The sequence below is a fragment of the Sturnira hondurensis genome, unplaced genomic scaffold, assembly GCF_014824575.4.
Source record: "Sturnira hondurensis isolate 20B ecotype Veracruz unplaced genomic scaffold, ASM1482457v3 Scaffold0016915, whole genome shotgun sequence".
Taxonomy (NCBI): Eukaryota; Metazoa; Chordata; class Mammalia; order Chiroptera; family Phyllostomidae; genus Sturnira; species Sturnira hondurensis.
This window is the reverse complement of record NW_028089546.1, coordinates 236,690-259,736: the sequence shown is the minus strand read 5'-3', so window position 1 is coordinate 259,736 and position 23,047 is coordinate 236,690. Positions and strand designations below refer to the sequence as shown.

At 44.3% G+C, this 23,047-nt stretch overlaps 1 protein-coding gene across 3 annotated transcripts in view; it reads right to left on the bottom strand.

The window, feature by feature from the left end:
* The window catches only part of SYT9 (synaptotagmin 9), a 191,682-nt gene extending 174,228 nt beyond the window's left edge, over positions 1 to 17,454 (bottom strand). The window contains exon 1 of one of the 3 annotated variants that reach the window (XM_037067006.1): positions 17,048 to 17,454. In XM_037067006.1, coding sequence (XP_036922901.1) covers positions 17,048 to 17,192 — 145 coding nt within the window. In that variant the 5' untranslated portion in view covers positions 17,193 to 17,454. The remainder of the gene's footprint in view (positions 1 to 17,047) is intronic. The other 2 variants (XM_037067004.1, XM_037067005.1) reach the window with 2 other exon arrangements.
* Positions 17,455 to 23,047: the final 5,593 nt, after the last annotated feature.

Below are 23,047 nucleotides of genomic sequence, written 5' to 3'. Positions count from 1 at the left end.
GAACATCTGCATCAGATCTCATACACATCCTCACACATAAAGCATTCAAAACTAATTATATTACTTTCCCACAAAACATGCCTGAGATCCCACAGTAAACCTGACAAATCACACGACCATCCTCCCAGGCACTTATGCCAAAAATATGGGAATTAGCATCCCTCCGCTTCATTTCAGTGTACTGACTCTCTTACCTTTGAATATTTTTTATACCTATCCCCTCTTCTTCAAGTCCATTTTTTTAATGCACTCCTTCAACACTGCTGCCTAATAAACACTAAGAGTCTACTACTTCCGGTGTTTTCTCTGAATGCCCCAGCTCTGACTCTCAGGTTGCCTATGTACCACTGCACCACAGCTACCCAACCTTGTCATGGACACCCATCAGTCTTCAGGTCACACCCCCACCCCATTTCTGACTAGTCGTCACTCTCTCCACCACTATTTTTGTCTTAATTTTTGGTTTATTCAATACCTCCAAAACAGAAGAATGGAAAAATTTTTTTCATTTCTCCCCTTGTCTCCTTCAATAATTTGTCCTCCACCTGACTGTAGGGCCTCACACCCATGATCACACCCGAAACCAGCCACCCAGCCACTGCAGCCCCTCCATAACCTCGGCCCTCCTCCTTTTCATTGAACTCTCAGTAAGCCTTCCACCCCAGAGGACCCACAATCCCCTAACCCTTTCACCTCTCCACTAACCCTTAACCCCTCACATGTCCACTTTACTCTCCTTACTCACATGAAATTTCAGTCAGTCATTCCAATCACTCCATTCTACAAACCCTCAACTCGGCCACTCTTTCACTGTCACACATAAGCACGGCCCTGCTCAAACAAAACTCCTGTCTCTTCATGCCTGCACCAACAGAGCTGCATGGAAGAAAATTTCACACCGATGGTGGTGGATATCACTTTCCATTCATGATCCACTTCAAGTGGGCCCTTCATGTTGCCTGGCAAGCATACTCCACTGCTGGGAACCTCCCTGCCTGGTTTCAGGAGCTGTAAACCCCCCATGACTAAGGCTGAGTGAGTGACCTTTGGACCATAAGCCACTAGGGAGACAAAGCTTATCTCCCTGGCAGGAGCACCACTTCTGCTCCTTCTTCCATACTGGCCCCCAGTGCTTGATCGGTTAGCCAATGATGAGTAAGATTCCCCAAGGAGGGAATGACCTAAGACAGGCATGATCATGTGGAGGCACCAGGGAAGGATTTGGGGGCTATGGAGAAAGGGGGTGATGGACCCATGCCCCTTGGCTTTGACAAAGCCTGAGTCCTCATTCTGTCTGTGAGAAGTCTTCTAATCTCTTGGCTGCCTTACTTCTACTCCCTGACTTAAGCCTGAAACAATGACAGAGGGCAGTGCAGCCTTGTGCTGGAAAGGGCAGGTTCCCCAGGGCAATCAGGCTTAAGAACCAATATGTAAAATCCTGTGAAACCTGCTTTGCTAAGAATGCTCTTAGTTAAATGATAAAGGTCCAAGCAGGAAATGAATGTGTTTCCCAAAGTTTTGTAGCCCTTTAGCTAACAGTCCCTGACTCAGAATAAGCCCTCAGAGTTCTTTGTATGCCATCTATCATTTGATCTTTACTGCCTGACAGTGATTAATAAGCTGTATCTGTATTCTTGCACAAATTAATCTCAATAAAAGTCTGTCCAGGCAAGGGTCAGCACACTCTCCCCTTGAGAGAGTGGCCAGGCTGTTCTGAGGCACTCCCCCCTTGAGGGAGTAGCCATGCCATCCCTTTTTCTCCACAGGACTCTGTAGTCCATGTGAATTTGTCTCATGCCTCATCCATAACACCGCAGACACTGCGGGCTCCCCAATCCATTTACTCTCCACCTCCCCAATCCATTTACTCTCCTATCTCCTGCACTATCATTTATACCTTTCCTGTTTTGAAGCCTCCATCACCTCCTACTCCATCCTCACTCTTAGCCGATACCTTGATGCTTCCTTTTTCGCACATAATGGAAGAGCAATCAGAAGGCAAACTTCTGTAACATCCCCAAACCACGTCCACACACCTGGGCCCGTATACTCTGCACTGACTCCCTGACAATGAACAAACTGTTGAAAAACCCACTCACTCAAGCACATCACTCAGGCAGTTCAATCTTCTGTATCATTTTTTTAAGTTCTTTCCAGTATACAAACATACAGTTTTTTTACCTTTCTTTAAAAACCATCTTTTGAATTATTTTTCTTTTACAAAAAAAAAAAAAAAAAGGCAATGCAATTCTCTTTCTTCAACTTCTCTGGTTCTCTCTTGAAGACACTCTACTCAGACTTTCACTAACTCAACTCACCGAACACTCCTCCAAAATCACTCAGTTCAAGGTCACCAATGCACCTCTGTGTTGCTAAATGTAACAGTCAGTTCTTGGTCCTCATTCTTACTTGATCGTCAGCTGCATTTCACACAAGGGCTCCCCCGCTCTCCCAGGAATACTTTCTTCACGTCCAGGACACCACAATCCTGATCTTCCACCCACTGTACTTGCTGATCTTTTCTCTTTCCCTTGTTGCCCCGGAACCTCTAATTAGTTGTTTGACTTCTTTTTACTCTTCACTTGCCCGCTGGTGATCTAGTTTCTCAGCTTTAAACATCATCTTTGTGCTGATGCTTCCTAAGTGTACATGTGCAGACTAGACTTGTTTCTTGAACTCCAATGAAGGATATCCCAGTAGCCATTGAAGGATATTGCTCCAGCAATCCTCTCCTCCTCATCCTACATCATGCGTTCTTGTTCTCTACTATATCATTCCCGTCACATTCGTGCTGTTATCTCTTACAATTTAAAGCAAAAACCAAAACCCCTGATCTCACTTTCCTCACCAGCAACTATTAATCCACTTTTCTACTTGCTTGCCAAAAAGCTTAGAGTAGTCTGTACTCATTGCCCCCAATACCCCTTCTGTCAGTTTCTCTTAAGGCCACTCCAATCAAGATGTTGTTTCCATCTCTTTCCCAAAACTGCTGGTCAACTTCACTTCCAGTGTCCCCTACGTTACCAACTGTAGTGGTCAGTACTCAGTACTCATTCTTACTGTACCAGCTCTCATGGTAGCATCTGACATAGTTGCTTATTCCTTCATCTTTGACACACCTTCTTCATCTTGGCTTTCAGGTCAACACTCTTGCTTGGATTTTCGGGTCCCTCTTTATTACAGTAGTCTCCTCTCGCTGGTTCTGCAACTTTTCTCCACTGCTTAGGGTTGGAGAGTTCTAGAACTCAGTCCTGGTCCTCTTCTCTCCTCTAGTCACACTGCCTTCCTAAATGACTTCAGTCAGACTCATTTTAAATAGCTCTATGACTGCAACTCTCACATCTGTATCTCTTGTTCAGCCATCTTTCCCAAACTCCAGACTCATATATCCATCCTCCCAGTCTGTTTCCCACTTGGCTCACTAATAAGCATCTCCAACTTAACACATCCAAAACTGAGCACCTAATCATTCCCCTCAAACTTACTTCTCTTAAAACTGCATGTTCTTGCTCGGGCCAAAATCTTACACTCATTCTTGATCCCTCTCTGTCTCTCACGCTTTACATCCATCCATCCACCAATAAATCCTGTCAGCTCTACGTTCAAGCTACCTGGAATCTGACCACCTCTCACTTCCTCTGCTGCCATCACTCTGAGCCAAGTCACCACCTCCCACACCAGCCACATCACCACTTGTCCCGAGTCCACCCTTACATTCCTACAGTCTGTTTTCTGTATGCTGGTCAGAGTGATCCTTACTCTTCCCAATCCAGGTATTATTATTTCTCTGCTTAAAACTTTCTAGCGGCTTCCCATCTTACTGAGTAAGACAGCCTATACAGTCCTACGATGAACCTGCTATCACCTCTTTGACCTTGCATGCTACTTCTTTCCTGTATTAGCTAATACAGGAACATGGCAGGCATTGTTCCTGTCTCAGGACCTTTATACTTGCTATTGCCCTGCCTGGAATGTTCTTCCTCTTCATATGTGCATGCCTGTTCCTGCATCTCCCTCTGACCTTGACTCACACATAAATTTTTCAGTGATGCTATTTTATTTCCCATACATTATTCTCTTCCCAGGCTGCACTTTACTTTCCATTACAGTCCAATGTACTATGTATTTAGTTCATTTATTTACGTATTACCATTTTCTTCTCACCAACATGTACATTTCATGAGGGCTTTTTGTTTGATTACTGTATGTACAACACTGTATCTAAGTCTATGGTATGTACAATACCTAGAACAGGGCCTTGCACAAAGGAGATGCTCAATAAACATTTTAAGTATATTTTCTTGATTGTGTTATTACAGTTGTCCTGATTTTCTCCCTTCTGCCCCCCTCCGCCTGGTATCTCCTTTCCCTCTAATAATCTCCCTGCAGCTTAGTTCATGTCCATGGATCATGCATGTAAGTTCTTTGATTTCTCCACTTCCTATACTGTTCTTAACCTCCTCTTGTCTATTCTGCACCTAGCAATTATGCTTTTGAATCCCTGCACCTTTCCCCCCATTCTCTGCCTTATCCCTCCCAGTTGATAAGCCTCCAAATGGTCTCCATAACTATGACTCTGTTCCTGTTAAGGTTTGTGTAGGGTTTGTTTTTAAATTTTCAGTTGTTAGTAGTTGTGAATTTGCTGCCTTTTTAAAAATGTTCATAGTTTTGATCTTCTTTTTCTTAAATAAGTCCCTTTAATATTTCATATAATGGCTTGGTGATAATGAATTCCTTTAGCTTTATCTTGTCTGGGAAGCACTTTATCTGTCCTGCCATTCTAAATAATAGCTTTACTGGACAGAGTAATCTGTCCAGGATGTAGGTCCTGGCTTTTCATCACTTTGAATACTTCTTGCCAGTGCCCTCTTGCCAGCAGTTTCTTTTGAGAAATCAGCTGACAGTTTTATGGGTACTCCTTCATAGGTAACTCTCCGCTTTCTCTTGCTGTTTTTAAGATTCTCTCTTTAACTTTAACCTTTGGCATTTTTTTCTTTCTTTTATTGTTGTTCAAGTATAGTTGCCTCTATTCTCCCACCACCACTTTGCCCTGTCCCCCCACCCTCAATCCTACACCCTTTAGCTTTGTCCATGAATCCTTTATACATGTTCTTTGATGACCCTTTCCCATCTTTCCCATTATTTCCCTCCTTCCTCCCCTCTGGTTACTGTCAGATTTTTCTTAATTTCAATGTCTCTGGTCATATTTTGCCTGCTTGTTTGTTTTGCTGATTAGGTTCCACTTACAGGTGAGATCATATGGTATTTGTTTTTCATCACCTGGCTTATTTCACTTGGCATAATGTTCTCCAGCTCCATCCATGCTGTTGTGAAGGGTAGTAGCTCCTTTCTTTCTGCTGCATAGTATTCCGCTGTGTAAATGTACCACAGTTTTTTGATACATTCGTTTTCTGATGGGCACTTTGCTTCCAGCACTTGACCACTGGAAATTGTGCTGCTCTGAACACTGGGGTGCATAGGTTCTTTTGCACTGGTATTTCAGGGTTCTTAGGTTATAATCCCAGCAGTGAAATTTCCTGAAAATCTAGCAATTTCTTCCTTCTGCCCCAACTCCCAGTGTTTTTTTATAACCAGAATTTATGGGGATTTATCCTCCCAGCACTGGACCCCTGGGTTGTGCAGTCTGGAATCACTTGATCCCAAGGTATGCCTCTTCCCTTTTACCCATCATATGTGAATGTGGGACCGCCCATACCTATCCTGCCTATTCGGTGACCTCCGCATCTCCATGCCACACCTCGCCTCTCTGCCTGTCTGTGTCTCCTCCCTTCCTGCCAGTCTGGATGAATGCGACTTCTTCAAATCCTTGGTTGTTGGACTTCTATACAGTTCCGTTTTCTGACAGTTCTGGGTGTTATTTGTTTTAAGATTTAGTTGTAATTTTTTTGTGGTTGTGTAAGGAGGTGAAGCATGTCTACCTACACCTCCATCTTGACCAGAAGTCCTCAATAAACATTTGATGAGTAAATGTAATACATCACTAAGTCATAATCTGTCCAATCAACTTCATCCTGCCTCCCAAGTGATCTAATTAAGAGATAAATCTGTTCACCTCAATTTTCAGCTTAAAACTCTTCAGTGGGTCTTCAGAGCTATAGCTGATACAAAGTGAACTGTCTTTAGTGCTGGCATATCCCATAAATGTGGTAAATAGAGTTTATGTGTGTGGGATGTGGTGGTAGGGTGGATATGAAAAATGGAGAGTGCATGATGCACCTAAAAGCATTCAGTTCAATTACTTTTAACAAACTGTGCTGGCTCCTTGGCCTCCCTTGTATACAGAATAAAGCACCATCTCCGCAGCATAGCTTGGTAGGCACTAGGCAGACATTCCGTGTTACTCCCTCCTGGGCTCTATAAAATCAGAAAAATAAAGATCATGCATATCCACAAACTGAGTGGTTGCAATGCAACTGAACACATTGCTTTGTCATTATTAAATAAAAGGCAAGGAAGCAAGATGTCACTGTCAACATGGTCTGAAATTATTATCTGGAGCCCACACATACGAACCAGATGACTAAAGTTGCTTAAGGCAGTTTTTACAATTGTATGCGGTACTACAGCTGCATTTCAGGGTGACGTGACTGGGGAATCTAAAATAGGTAAGTCTCCATTCAGTGACTTCGATCTGTCAGGACCGTTCCTCAGATGGGAAGAACATCCTTGCCATTCCCTTGAGCTTCTTTCCCATGAAGAACCAGGCAGACTTGAGTGCACTCACAGAACTTCCCCCATCCTGAAATTTCCTGCAGTACTTTGCTGAGAATTGGTCCTTTGGGCTCATTACTGTACAATGTACTTCTTTCGAGATTTCTGCATCAGAGTGCTCTAGCCCAGTTTTCTGTGGGACTTAGACAATGGCATACAAGAACTTCCGTGAACTGACCGGTGTTTACTAGAAACAGACTCAACATTTCCAACACACACTCCATTCACTTTTACCAAAGATCCACTCCCTCCTGTCTTAGGACTTTTGTAAATTCCTAGATGGTCCTTTCTAGGCAAAGTGCTCCACCCCCAAATCAACTTTTCTGGGAATCCTCTGCAGACCAGCTCAAGTCAGCTAATCACTTCTCTCCTTCCCTGCAGAGTATCCAGCACATATCTCCCTTCTTGTCTTTATTTCATTTGTTGTAATTATTGTTTTATCTCAATTCCACAGAGGCAATAACTATGTCTAACGTATCTCTGAATTACTGATGCCTAATGTAGTGCTGGACCTTAAGAGACTCTCAATTTTTCAAAAATTTTACTTAATTATAATTACAAAAGAGTGAATGTATCTGTATGGCTAGAGTCAAGGCCACATACATAAGTGCTGGGAGGGAAGGAAGGTTGGAAAGAGGGAAAGAAAACAAAGAAAAAGATACCCAAGTTACGTAACAACAAATTGTTTTCATGTTCTACATAAAGAAAGGCAGCCCTTTGCATTGGAAAGAATATTACACTGTGTCAGTTCTCATCTCTTGGCCATTATGGCCAGAAAATGAAAAACTAACTTCTCAACATTGTTTAATTAAAGCTTAACCACTATCCTCCAAAATGAATGCTACAATGAAATTTTCAAAGGCAGTCTTGTTAGTATAATGGATTGATTATAATCAGAGAACCTGAGTTCATTCAGTACACGGTGCTTCTATGATCTACTTTAACAGAATTCTTTTTTCATTTTTTAAATAATTTTATTAAAATTATTAAATTTATTATTTTATTGATTATGCTATTACAGTTGTCCCCTTCCCCCCCTTTCATTCCCCTCCACCCTGCACACCCCCATCACACCCACATTTCCCCCTTTAGTTCATGTCCATGTGTCGTAAGCTTTTACATTTCCCACACTACTCTTGCCCTCCTCCTATCTATTTTCTACCTACCGTCTATGCTACTTATTCTCTGTACCTTCTTCCCCCTTCTCCTCTTCCTACTCCCCTGTTGCTAACCCTCCATGTGATCTCCATTTCTGTGGCTCTGCTCCTGATCTAGCTGTCCTCTTAGTTTGCTTTTGTTTTAGGTGTAGTTGTTAGCAACTGTGAGTTTGCTGTCCTTTCACTGTTCATATTTTTCATCTTCTTTTTCTTAGATAAGTCCCTTTAACATTTCATATAATAAAGGCTTGGTGATGATGAACTCCTTGAACTTGATCTTATCTGAGAAGCATTTTATCTGCCCTTCCATTCTAAATGAAAGCTTTGCTGGATAGAGCAATCTTGGATATAGGTCTTTGCCTTTCATGACTTGGAATACTTCTTTAAAGGCCCCTTCTTGCCTGTAAGGTCTCTTTTGAGAAATCTGCTGACAGTCTGATGGGAACTCCTTTGTAGGTGACTGTCCCCTTATCTCTTGCTGCTTCTAGAATTCTCTCCTTCATTTTAATCTTGGCTGATGCAATTATGATGTGCCTTGGTGTATTCCTCCTTGGTCCCACCTTCTTTGGGACTCTCTGAGCTTCCTGGAGTTCCTGGAAGTTGATTTCCTTTGCCAGATTGGGGAAGTTCTCCTTTATTATTTGTTCAAATAAGTTTTCCACTTGTTGCTCTTCATCTTCCCCTTCTTGTACCCCTATAATTTGGATGTTGGAGTGTTTAAAGATGTCCTGGAGGTTCCTAAGCCTCTCCTCATTTTTTTGAATTCCTGTTTCTTCCTTCTTTTCTGTTTGGTTGTTTCTTTCTTCCTTCTGGTCCACTCCATTGATTTGAGTCCCAGTTTTGTTTCCATCACTATTGGTTCCCTGTGCATTTTCCTTCATTTCACTTAGTGTAGCCCTCATTCTTTTCATCTAATTTGCAACCAAAACCAACCAGTTCTGTGAGCATCCTAATCACCAGCATTTTGAACTGTGCATCTGATAGGTTGGCTATCTCTTGGTTGCTTAAAAGCATTGGCTCTGGCTTTGCTTTGTTCTTCCGTTCCAGCCATAATTTTTGGGTCAGGTTGCACCTGTTACATATGAGGAGCAGAGCCTTATGTGTTCACCAGGGTGGAGCAACCCAGTAGGTGGGTTGTGACACTGTATGTGGGGGTGGGGTCAAAGAGGGAACAATGGTGCTTGTTCCTGTCTCTCTCAGATTTTGGTCCCCTCTGCGACTTCCCAGAAGCAAATTGGGCCCTTCTGATGCTGGCTCCCGGGTTGGTGGGCCTGTGTATGTTCTAGGACCCTGTGGGTCTCTCCAATGAACTCTCCTGTGAGGCTGGGAGTCTCTCCTAGCACCTTTCCAATCAGTGCTTTTAGGCTTTATTTCCCAGCGCTGGGGCCCTGGGTTTTGTAGTCTGTCTCGCTGCCTGTTTTTGCCTAGTTTATCTGCATGCAAATGTGTGACCGTGGTCAGCCCCATGCCACCTGTGCACCCGGGTCTGGCATCCACCACCTATTCCTTCCATGACCCCTTTCCGCCCCTTTACCAATCTGGCTGAATCATTGTCAGACTTTCGTACAGTTCAGTTTTTCCATCTGTTCTGACTGTGTTTGTGTTTTTAAATCTTTGTTGTCCTTAATTTTGGTTGTGCGAGGAGGCACATGTGTCCACCTACACCTCCATCTTGGCCGGAAGTAGGATATTTACTTTTTAACTAATGCAAATTGGTAAGAAAAACTTTAAGATTCTCAAGAAATAACCTATCACATGGTAGAGAATAAACAGTTTATTCTCTAGATCATGTAGAACATGAAAACAATTTATATAAGAGGAAATATAAGTAGATTTAAAATATTAAATAGATTCAATTCTACCAACAAGAAGTACGAATCGAAACGACAAGCCAGATACTTTAAAAAGTACAGGTAAACGGGCATCTGCACAGCCTGTTAACTTAGCAACCTTGAGTTCACATTACGCCACCTAATGCTAGTAGATTCACTGTTAGCATGTAGCAGGGCTTAATGGAACAGATCTCTTGGAAAGCAATTTGAGCACACTGCCAATAATTTATCATGAAGAAATTTTCCCAAAAGGGAGTGGGATACTACAGATATTATTTATGACAATGAAAAACCAGAACGTAGAAATGCCCAGAAAGAATAGTTAAGTTAAAAAGGTGTGTCTACTCTTTGGAACACACATTGTCATCACAATAATTGCACAATAACAATTGTTCATTATGGAAAAATTATAGTAATAATAGAAATAATGGCTAATACTTAGTGAGCATTTGCTATGTGCTAGGTACTATGGTACTTCACACACATTATGAGATAGGTACCAATAAATGGTTGCCAGATTTAGCAAATAAAAAATATAAGATGCACAGTGCAATTTGGATTTCTGATAAACAACTATAATTGTTTCGTATAAGTATGTCTCATGCAATATTATCCATTGCTTATCTGAAATTCAAATTGCCCTGGGCATCCTGTATTTTATCTGGATGCTAGCAATCCACTTTACTGATGAGAAAACAAGAATACAAAGATTGTTACCCAGGGACATTGAGCAAATAAGCTGTAGTAAAAACAGTAAGCTCACAGAAAAGCAGAATAGAAATATTTGTCCATGAATGATCACAAATAGGTGCGACATGAATGCTCATGGACGTGGCCGAGAGAAAACAGGGACAGGGGAGGCTACTACCACCAAAATCCACTCACGGAGCATGTCACCCGGGCACAGCGTTGTGACAGCCGCCCACTCCCTTTTTACAGATGAATACAGTGAAGAGTTAAACATTGTCCTCAAGGTCATAAAGCTAGTAGGTGTAGGTTCAGATTCTGACTCCAAAGCTCTCGCCTATTCTACTCTATCACGTGGTTTTCCTGGGTGAGTTCATTTATTTTTCTTTCAGCTGCAGTTCTATCAATGTTGATATAAAAGTTTTAGTGTGATAAAATACAAGCACAGGATGAATATTTCAAGAGATCTGAAAAACCTAGTCTTTGGGAATTACTTTGGTGTAAAGCCATTGCTACATCCAACCGATAAAACAACACTTAAAAGAAAAAGCCACGATGCACTTCTACGGCAGAAACTGTGATTTCATTTTGAAAGGAGAAATACATACTCCAACTCACCAGTTAGAAAATGAGGCTGCTCTCCCAGTTCTACCTCTCGCTAAGCTCCTCCCCTTTCTCTAACTCATCAGCATGTGAACTTGCTTGCACCTTCAAGGAAATCAGTTAAGAAGGGACTCGGAATCTTTTTCTAAGCCAAACATACGAGAAAGCACATGTGTACATGCAGACACAGAAATGCCAATATGCTTTTACAGTGAAAGCAACACCCAAACTCTCCACAGAATAGAGAATTTCAGGGTAATTTCTCTGAGGTGTCAGCTTAATTTTCCCATACAAGTTTAAGCCCACATCAAAAATTTATGCTTTTGATTGTTTATTCTTGAAGAGGCAGCTGGCCACAGTGCTGCCTGTGATGCCTTTACCAGTTTGCTTTTGTTTTTCCCTCTCGATAATGACCTCATGACTAAACCATTCACTGGTCCATGTAGAGAAATCCTATGGAGATGAAAACACAGTTGTTTAAATAAAACATTTATGAAGAAGCCCCAAAATGTCACTGAAGTAAATGCAAATTAGATCTTCACATATTATGCATCCAATATGCCACTCATTCCTTAGGAAACTATTTTCTGATTGCAATTAACATTAATTTTTAAAATTAATCCCATTGTGCATAATCACATCAATGTCTGTTTGTAAAAATCCAGTGTTTTCAGGTTGATTCTCTTTTGACTATCTTTGAAAATGTGATTTAAGGATAGTATTTAATCTTGATCATTATTTTGGAAACTTTTCCTTAGAAACTATATTTAATTATTATGTTATATGTCCTCTTCTAATGAGTTACTTCACTCTGATTCAATATAATGTGACATTAGTAAAGTTTCGACATTCTGGCCCTTTAATGAAATAGTAGTTGGACATGATTTTCTCAATTTGTTCTTTTTTCTCCGCCCACCCCCCCCTGCATTGAATGAACATAACAGAGTCTCATGATATTTTTAGAGAGCCCATGAAATAAAAGCTTGGGGTAATAATGTCAAAAGAAAGTTAAGAATCAGTTGATTTGGGTAGTAACAGTACAAGAGTAACAGTCAAAACCCCAGGCATTTGTACCATCTTTCCTAATTTTGCAGGAAACACACGGAAGCTGAGCAGAGTCCTGTGGCTTCGTTCTTCCCTGAGGGTCGTAATGGTTTGTCCTCCACATGGCTGCACATTGCAGTCGGCGGAGGGACTCAAACAATACTGAAACCAGGCCCTGGTCCCAGAGGTTCCAATTTAATGTTTTAATTTTGTTTGTTTGTTCAAGCTCCCTAAGTTGTTTCTAATGGTGAAAACCACTGGTCTAGAAAAAAGCTTTTTCTGAGTAGGATTAACATCCACCTAGAAAGGGGAGTCATCAGTGTTATGCCATGAGGCCCTGCTTCACCCGCTGACCAGGTAAACCAGAAAACGAGGAAAAGTCTCTAGAAATACAATGCTAGAATGTCAATGGAAAACCAGTATCCTGAATAATTCATAAAACTCAAAGATTTCATATCATTCAAATTCATATAATTCAAAAATTCATAACAAAAAAACAGCTGAATCCTTAAAACTGCATAGAACTTAACCTACGTTTAGAGATTAAGTCCAATACAGAAGTACCGAATGGAGAAAGTAGGTCTGGAGACGGCTCTGATGGAAAGTACCCAGGAAGTTTTCACTCACAACAACACCTACAGTCTCAGTCCACATGATGTGTTTACCTAAGACCTACTTTAGTTTAGACTAGACTCTTTTCTTAAATGGAACCCATGGCCTTGGGCTTGTTTAGTTCCCTGAACTTTCATTCACCCATCTTCTAGCAACACTCCTTGAGCCTTAATGTCCTTATGACTCACCTGAGGCTCCTCTTAACACCGAGAATCAGATGCAGTCGGGCTGGCGTGGGGCCTGAGAGTCTGCATTTCCCAAAATCTCCCAGATGGTGCTCCCAGTGCTGGTCCACAGACAAGCATTTTGAGCAGCAAGGTCTTAGAAGACATTGTAAGGATTAAATTAAATGACCTACACAAAACCCTTGGCACAGATGTGGCTGGCACCCTACAGAAGAGAAGACTCGTGAGGGAAATAATAAAACATGGTGAAAACCTGGAAGTCCCATGATCTAATCCTCTTTTATTTTCCAGATGGGGAAACAACAGGTTGAGAAAAGTTAAAATCTCCACTTCCTAACAGCCAAAGGTGTATAATGAATAGAGACATTCTCTTTGACGCCAGGAAGTACAATCAAGATCAATGAGTGGAAGTTAAAGAGAGCTTTTCATGCCGTCCAAGGGGAAATGTTTTAACAGTAGGTGCTGTCCTATAAGCAACGGGCCCTCGTCAGGAGTAAGAATGAAGCTCCAGAATGAGCACAGGCCATCTGATGACATTAAAGACAGGCTTCGGGTCATTGCTGAATATCTAAGAGACAACACACAATTAGCAGTTAAAAACAAAATAAAACAGAAACTTCCTTATTCCTCTCCTTACCCCAACTCAACTCAACTCCCCCTGAAGTCTTCTCCTTTGTAGTGAATTGAGATGCTTAAGTCAAAAAGCTTTGAAGTCATCCTTAACTTCTGTTCTCTCATGCCTCACATCCATTCCAATCAACAAACCCTAATGCTGTACCTTCAAACTGTCCATAGTCCAATTACTTCTTATCACCTCCATTAAAAACGCCCTGGTCCAAGCCACAATCTCTGTTTGGGTAACTACAATAACCTCCTAACAGGTCTCTCTGCCTTCAGCTATGATCTTTTCTCAAAACAGCAGCCAGTGAATGGCCACTTCTCTGCTCAACTCATTCTGATGGGTTTGTATGTATTTCGGAGTGAAAATCAAAGACCATGTAATAGTTTACAAGCCCAACATGATCTTCTCCCTCAAATCCTTGATCAGATTTCGTGTTATTCTCTCGTTTTCACTCTGCTTCAGATGCCCTTGAACTCACAGTTCCTCTAATCACGTTAAGGATGCTGCTACCTCAGGATCTTTGCACTTGCTCGTCCCTTGGCCATGAAGGTTATTCTCTGAGATTTGTAAGTTTATGCCCCACGTTGCCAGTACAGTGTGGAGCAAAAGTAGGTTTACAGTTGTTTGCATGGAAAATAACACAACAATTAATAAATAATACAAGAATGGACTCTGTGTTTCATGTACTCACAACTGTAAACCCCACTCTGTATGTGAAACAACCTAAAAACACTTAGCAGAAACATTTTAATTGTTTTCCATGGGGGAAAAAAAGTACTTGCACTTAGCTTAAAGGTCAGCATTTTACTTTCCATAGTTGGTACAGATGAAGGACTAGGTGAGGCAAATCACACTTCAGAAAATCCTGTCTTAACACCCGGTTAAGGAAGATGAGGTGCTATATTTCCACATCAGAGTACTGCCAGCTACCTGGGCAAAGAATCACCCTTCTGAGGCCCCTGGTCTGTAACCCAGGGTTATCCCACTGCTAACAAAATGAACGAACATCCTAGATTTAATGTCATTCTGAAGTCCACAGGGAGTTACATATATTTTCTCCTTTTAAAACCAAAGTTCCTCGATTGAGCTTGAAAAAACCTAGCCACCCCTAGGTAGCCATGGAAGGACAATGGATAGAGAAAGCTGGAGTGTGCCACCCAGGTGGTTTTGGTTTTTGTTTTTTTAGAAAAGGAAGTCACGCTTTTAGAGAGACAACCCTCTGTAGGGACTCATATCCAGGGCTGCTGTGCATGGTGGTTCCGGTTCACACTACACAACAGCACAGGCACCTTACACAGTTTTGCTGTGCAGCTTCTCCAGCCACTCAGCTTTTAGGGCTCAGAAATTAAAGCCACTCCTGGTTTGCACAAACAGCTTCAGAGGGATGAAGATAAATAAATGTATCTGATATAAGAATTAATATGGGCAAGGAGGGGAAAGAGGGAAGTGAAGATGAATTCTGGCCTGAGCTGAAGTGCCCTGGAAGAGAGGGTGCACGCTGGATGTCAGCTTCAGCCGCAGTTCCTCTCACCTTGCATTCACAGCCTCCCTGCAACTCCTTCCTCAAAAGCAGGATAAGTTTGGATGCAAACTCACAACTGTAGGGGGCTGCCTCAAAACCCCTATGCCCTACATGAAGAAAGCAGAGCAGTGCTGTCAGAGTATCAAGGCGTATTCTTATCTATGACTTTCTCAGCCAAGGAATCAGATTTGTCTTTTGTAAGGAGCCTCCTCCTGCGACTCCTTCTCAAAGGCTGCCCAGTACAGGGGCTGACCAAAACCTAACAACATGGGATCCAGCTCATGGATTACAAAGAACGGAGGCATAAAAAGATGTTAAACACGCAACTCAGCAAGAGACCTCATCCGTCTTCTCTTGTACAAAAGCCAAAGGCGACTGCTTATTGGGGACAACATCGAGAACTGTGGCACAGTCCCGGGAAGGAAGTGGGACACAACAACACTAAGGCTTGGTTTGGAGGGAGCATGCCAGTAATTTTCTTGTACCTGCTGCTAAAAGATGGAACTCTCTGCACTCGGGACACCATCCTGGACCCCCAATTAATCCATGAAATGAAGCACGTTCATTCGAGTCTGCAGTCTGCGCAGCCTATCGCATTCAGCAACAAGACTCTCGCAGGCTGGACATTAAAACTCTGGGGAAATCATTTGGGGCCAACAGTATTTCTCAGCTTAATTCTCCACCCTGAGTAACACATTACTGATCACCCGATAAACTTAATTAACATAACCACAGGCAATGGGGAAGAATCATCTTTCTTTTTCAACAGAAAAAAAAGCCTTTGAGTAGAGAAAATCTGCTGTAAACTTTTAACAGATGGATTCTCTTCACCCCACAGACCCACTGTGGACACACTATCAAGGAAATGCTGTTTTAGTCAGGCTTAGTGGGTATCGCTTTATGAACCAAATAATTCTCTAATTTATCCTCCGGGTAAGTAGATTTTTACATAAGAGATTGCCTTAAAATGAGGTAGATTCATGCTGGATAATTTGCACAGCAGTAGCTCATTTCCAGTATTTACACACAGGAATGCCAGGGGAAGGCCATTTTTTCACCCCATCATTAACAGTCCAACCACAATACATTTCTTTTTTTAGTAGTAAGGCTAAGAGAATATTCGAAAAAAATAATTTCTCCAGATGAGTAGAATCCCAAGTAAATACTTAGAAGGAATTTGTCTTCTGGCAACCAGCAGTGGATGAGAAGACAGAAGTGGGAGACCCAGGGCCACTGAGGAAAGCAAATGACTCCACCAAAGCTGCCTCCTCCAACCTGAATTGGACAAACGCCACGATAAATGAACTTTCCAAAGTTCATTCGGAGCTTCGCAACTTTCACTAGGGATTAACTGCAGGTGCACAAGCCGGGACCGGTTAGCCCACCGACCAGGGTGTGCCCAGCGGTGGCAGCTGGCCGTCCCAGGCCCAGGCCGCCTCCACGCCAAAGGACGTGGAGGGAAGAGGTTCAGGCCCGGCTGCCCAGTGCCCCCGGGCTCCCTCCCCCGGCCCAACGCCATATCCCGTCCTGCCCTTCTCACCCTAGACCTAGGAAGGGAAATAGGCGCTCCGGCACGAGGATGAGGCGTGCCCAGGAGGATTCAGTTGCAGCCCATGGCCGTCTCCAACTCCCAACTTCCCGGAGTTTTCCTCCAGCTTCCTCCCACTTCCCACGGCTCCTAAGGCCGCCGAGGCCTCCCCTTGCCCAGAGCGCAGAGCCTGGTAAGTGGAGCACGGAGCTCTGAGCTCAGGAGCCTCCCCAAGAGCCCCAGCGTAGGTAGCGCAGGTGGCGGGCGTGGTCCCTCCAACCCCAACCCAGCCCACCCAGAATCGGCCTCCGCACAGCATCCTTCACCAGGATCCTCGCCCGGTGCATCAGGCCCCGGTGCGTTGGTTCCCTATCCCCTCCCCTAGCTCAGTGACAAGCCCCCCACCCCCAGCCCGGACATCTTCCCTCCAGTCCTCGTTGCTCTTCTGCCTCAGGCCCCTGTGCGACCCCAACTCCCAGCCCACGGCCCTCCGTTTGCGCCGTGCAGTGGCTGTGGCACTCACCTGGGTCGCGGAGACGGGGTCTGGCGCGGTCCCGCAGGTGGTAGATAAAATCCTGGCAGCTGTCGTGCTCCAGGGCCCCACGGGCACAGAGCTCGGCCAGCAGCTGCAGCGCCTGGTGACAGAGCGCGTCCCTGGCCCCGGGCATCGCCCCCCCACATCCTCGGACCGCGCCGGGCAGGCGGGCGCAGGAGACAACCCTCCGCCTGCCAGCTCAGAGCCGCCGCCTCCGGGCCGTCCTCGCTCGCCGCTAGGGACCCGCCGAGAAACGGCCCGAGCCCCAGCCCCAGCTGGCCCTGCCTCCCACCGGTTGCATGCAGCTCTTTGCCAGCGGGTCGTCGGTCGTTCGGCTTTCTCTCTCTCCCTTCCGGCCCCTCCGTCCCTCCCCCGGCACCAGGAGAGGCGGCGCCGCAAAGCCCAGCTCGCCTCGTTCCTAGCGCTCCGCCCGCCACTCGAGGCTGCCCGGGGCGGGGCCGGGTCAGGGGTGCGCGGGGTAGAGTGGGATCTCAGTTGTCCCTACTCCAGCACCAGCGGGGAACTGGGGGCGCGTGCCGGCTCCTGAAGGAGCTCGGAACTCGGCTCCGGACCACGCGCTCCGAGCGGTCGCGCCCAGGCTGGGAGAGTGTGAGCGAGTGCGCGCTCCGAGCGCTCTCGCCACCGCATCCCTTCAACCTGAAGAAAACCAACCTCACCCACCGTCCCTCGCCTCGTGTGTCCAAACACGTTTCGGGGTGCGTCGCGGAAAAGGTGCAATCTGGACCACACCCGCCAGAACTGGAGAACAGAACCCTGGCTTCAAACTTGAAAAGCATCGCCTGTCCATAAACCACGGGCCTAAGAGTGCTCAATGCCCAGATGTGGGGTTTGGGGTCAAGATTTGCCATCCAAGGAAAGATTTCCCAAGCGCAGGGCCTTTTCCACCACCTGGTGATTGGGAGAATGTCAGGGGCTTTCAGATCAGAACTAAGGTCAAATAACTGGCACCTGAGAAAGATATTGGGACGCACCTGGAACTTCGTAGGTCCTAGCTCGTTGTCTAAGCAACTGATTGGAAATCCGAGGATTGCCAACGTGTTTCCAACACCCACCAAAGAAGAGTATTGCTAAATTCTGGATTTTTGGAATCCCTTCCAAAAAATCCCTTCCACGGGGCACCTCTCCTACACCCATCTCTTCAGCCTTTCAGGCAGTAAGCCCAGAAACAACCATGGAGTACTGAGCTCTTTTGCTTATATGTGTGGGCACTGTGCCACAAGCCTTTTAGATACGTAACCTCATTTAATTCCCTGGATAGCCCAGCAAGGTCTGTATAACTGCTCTCCCTGTTTTACCAATGAAATACCCTAGACTCAGAAAAATGTCACCTGCCCCAGTTCATATGTGGGGAGACAAGGTAACTGCCTTTTTTTTCTTTTACATACTAGTGTCTAAGCCCCAACCCCACTCTACAACAATTAGAGAGAATCTCTACAACCGGCATTCTTAACCATAAGGTTGCGTTGTTGCTAGGGACATCTCATAACAAACTGTCCTGTCCAGAAAGGTACTTCAGGACAAGTTTCAAAATCCTGCTGTGAATTCTGCTAGGGCCTGAAAGACCTTCTACCGCAGTGATTTTCAACCTTTTCATCTTGTGGCACACATAAACTTGTTACTAAAATTTTGCAGCACATCAAAAATATATTTTTTGCCCATCTGAAAAAAAATAGGTATAATTTTGATTTATTCACACCATTGCCTATTATTGTATTGGCTGTTGTCATTTTTTTAAAAGATTTTATTTATCTTTCGAGGGGGAGGGAAGGACAGGGAGAGAAACATCAATGTGTGGTTGCCTCTCGTGTGTCCCCTGCTGGGAACTGGCCTACAACCTAGGCATGTGTCCTGAGTGGGAATCCAACTGCAATTCTTTGGTTCACAGGCCCGGGCTCAATCCACTGAGCTACACCAGCCAGGGTGTGTTGTCATTTTTTTTATTTGACAGTCTAAGAGACAAGAGGTCAGTGCCCCTGACTAAATAGTCAAGTATTGCATGTTTTAAAAATTCTTGCAGCACACCAGTTGAAAATCACTGTTCCACTGGAATAGCAGAGAAAGTGAGGGATTTTCTTTTCTTTTTTAAAAGATTTTATTTATTTATGTATCTTTAGAGGGGAAGGATAAAGGGAGAGAAACATCAATGTATGGTTGCCTTTCGTGCATCCCCTGCTGGGAGTTGGCCTGCAGGGAACCGGCCTGCAACCCAGGCATGTGCCCTGACTGGGAATCGAACCGCCATCTACTGGTTCATAGGCCTGTGCTCAATCCACTGAGCTACACCAGCCAGGGCAGGAATTTTCTAAAGGTAAAGATAACTCCAGAGAGCTGTGAAAAGGCAAGTAGACTCTCTGCCCAAAGGAACTATGGGGGAGAAGAAAGGGCTGAGAGGGAGCCTGTGGAGGAGGCAGAACAGAAGCGGGCCCTTGAAAGGAGGGAAAGGCGCGAGGTGGAGGGAGAATCAAAGTGTGGTGCTAGGGGTGGTGTAGTAATGGTGGGAAGGAGCTGTGCTGAAGCACGTAGAAGTCTAATACCGATGTGATTATGTCAGAGAGAAACTGGAGACAGTAAGAAATTGGTTTGAGCAACAACAGGGATGGACCTAGAAGGCATTATATTAAGTGAAGTAAGCCAGAAAGAAAAAGACAAGTACCGTATGATTTCACTTATACATGGAAACTGAAAAAACAAATGAACAAACAAAACAAAACAAAACAAAGAAACCCACAGATATAAATTACTGATAGTTGCCAAAGGGGTGGGGTGTGAGAGTGTAGGAGGGTGCAGCCAGGGGACCTCCAAAAGAAGAATTTGTAATGGGGTACAAAACTCAGGGTGTCCAGGAAATATTAAAAATATGGGATGTCCTCACCCCCCAAGTCTGAGCTGGGGGGATGGGACACATGGAGCAGGGCCATTGAGTTGCTTTGCATGGCAACAGTTTCAAAGATAACCTCTAGAATGGTCATTTAACATACCTATACCCTTTAACTGGTTTCATAGATATGTTAAATAGCTGGGGCCATACTTTGAGCCAGAGAGAAGAGAGTGACTTCCACTCAAGATGTAACTGGGAGGCAACCCTCCTTACAGCACCTTCGTGAGAGATTGGAGACGACTGGCCCCATGCCATGGGGCCACACCTGCCCAAACTCACTATGGCAACCCAGTAAAGCTGGGAGGATATGTGAGGCCTGGTGGGTGTAGCCCGATTGTGGGAGGAGTCAAAAATGGGACTGCTGAGGAAGATTGGCGTGGGGATTTAAAGGCAGACGCAGCAGCCACTGAGGGGGAACCATGCGCTTTTGGCCAGAATGGGGATGCCCGCAGCCAAGTGACAGAGAATCACCATGTAGCTTTAGGAAAGAGAACCACCTGGCTTTGGCTAGGGTGGAGGGACTCCCCTCCCCCTGCAGCTATGAGAAGAATCATCATGCAGCTTTAGCAGAGAACCAACACGCGGCTTTCTATTTCTTTTCCTGAGATATGGTACCTTGAACTGGGCAAAGGAAGAAAAAAGGACTGTGTGTGTTTGTGGGTGTTTTAAGGGACTTTGGGATTTTGATGAAGACATTAAGTCATTACTCTCAAGCCTGTATAACTTGAGTAAATAACTCCTTTTCACCAATCTCTAACATGGAGAGCTATAATTCTCTGGTGAAGGAAAAGGTGAACCTAGTACAGGGGGACCCCAGGAGAAGGGGGGGGTCAACTAGGTAACATTGTGGAACCCCTACTTTGGTGGCCAATCCAGGAAAACCATGGGAGACCACATGTGCAGTAGCTTTACAACTACTTGTCACAGTAAAAGCCGCCAAAACTAGCCAGGAAGGACCCGCCCTTTAAGAATAGAGTCCCTCCAGCCCATGAGGCCAGTCTCTGCTTGGAGTTGGCCTGCTCCCATGTTCTCTGCTATAAACTCTGGGTGTTCGGTTCAATTCTTTGTCCCGATCACCAAGAACCTGGTTACCTGTGCCCACCTGTGACAACAGGATGGGTGAAAAAGGTGAAGGAGAATAACAGGTACAAACTTCCAGTTATAAATAAGCCCCGGAGGGATACTCAGTTAGTTAGAGTGTTGTTTTGATTTTCCAAAGTTGCAGGTTCCATCCCTGGTCAGGGCACATATAAGAAGCAACCAATGAATGCATACAAAAGTGGAACAACAAATCAATCTTTCTGTCTCTTTCTCTCTTTCAAATTAATAAATAACTCATGAGGCCATCGTGTACAGCATACAGAATATAGTCTATAATATCAATAACTATACTCTGACAGATGGTTATTTAGACTTATCACGGTGATCACATTATAAGGCATATAAAGCTATAATCACTATATGGTATACCTGAAACGAATGCAATATTTTATGTCAACTGTCACTTTAATTTTTAAAATTAAGAAAAAATTACTTTGCTAATTCAGACAAGATAGGAATGAGGGCCTAGGTTGGGCTAAAGGCATTGGCTGATTTCCAGAAACATCCGCATTTGAAAAACATTTCAAATGTTATTTGACAAAATTGTGACCAATGGAATGAGAAAGAAAAGACAAGAAAGTTTCAGAAACTGACCTGGTCATATGTGGTTGGTCCCAGATGATACCCTGTATTGCATGTCTAGGATTTAGGACACATGGGTGTCAACAAAAGGTCACTGCTACCAATCTAATGCCCACAAGAATCCCCACCCCGGGTGTGGTAAAGGGAGGAACTTGATTCAAATGAACAGTTTGCAAAACAAGAAATCACAGCCTGGATAAGAGAAAACTTGCACTCTGTAAAGAGAAGGGGAGGCCTGCTTTTATAGAGGAAGTTGCAACTGTGGCCTCTGATTGGTCCATTTTTATGCAAAAGAGAACTCCAAATTTGCACAGTTTGATTGGCTGGAATAGCAGTTGTCCTGACTGGTCAGTTTTGAGTGTTTTGATTGGTTGTTATTGAACCTCTCTGATTGGTCAATATAGATGCAAATGAAAATATAGCTGCTTAATTCCAATTGGATGAGGGAGGTCTGAGCCCATTGGTTGAAAGATGATTCCAGGACCTCTTTTTTTTTTTCTTTAGATTTTATTCCTTTTTAAGAATGTGGGGACAGGAAGAATAAAAAGAGGGAGAGAAACATCAATGTGTGGTTGCCTCTCGCCTGCCCTCTTCTGGGGACCTGGCCTGCAACCCAAGCATGTGCCCTGATCTGGGAATCAAACCAGTGACACTTTGGTTTGCAGGCTGGTGCTCAATCCACTGACCCACCCCAGCCAAAGCTAGAAATTCCTTTGTAAGGTTCAGATGGCAGGAAAACAATGCAGGAGGCTTAGAAGCTCAGTCTGTGGCTTCCCCATGAAATTCAGTGTGTGTAACAGGGCTCGGTCAGCAATGGCTGCTAGACTCTGGCTATGATTTGGGGGCCTAATTAACCACCAGGAGTCCTTTCTGGCAGATACATTCCTTCTCAGGGTTCACAGGGGAAATTGGCAATCATCCATAGAAAGGTAGAGATTGAGTTACCACACTGCACAAGTTCCTCCAGGAAAGAAGAGCTGGGAAAATGGAGAGAACTTTGTCATGTAAAATGTGGCTTAACAAGGAAAAGAAGGATAAGCAGCAATCAAAGAAGGAGAACTCAGACAGAGGGGAGTCATGGGGGCCAAAGGAGGAGGAGCAGTAGACGGAGAAGTGACCAACAGCATCGACTGTCACTGGAATTTAAAAGAGAAAAAAGCTGTCCTTTTCCCTGACTGATGGGACACAGTTGCTTGGGCATCATCCTACAAAGCAAGAGGTCACCACTTTGATTTCCAGTCAGGGCACACGCCTGGGTTGCAGGTTCGGTTCCTGGTTGAGGTGTGCACGGGATGCATAGGAGAGGCAACTGATCAATGTTTCTCTCTTGTACCAATGTCTCTCTCCCTCTCGTTCTCCCTCCCTTCTCCTCTGTTTAAAAATAAGTAAATAAAATGTTTAAAATA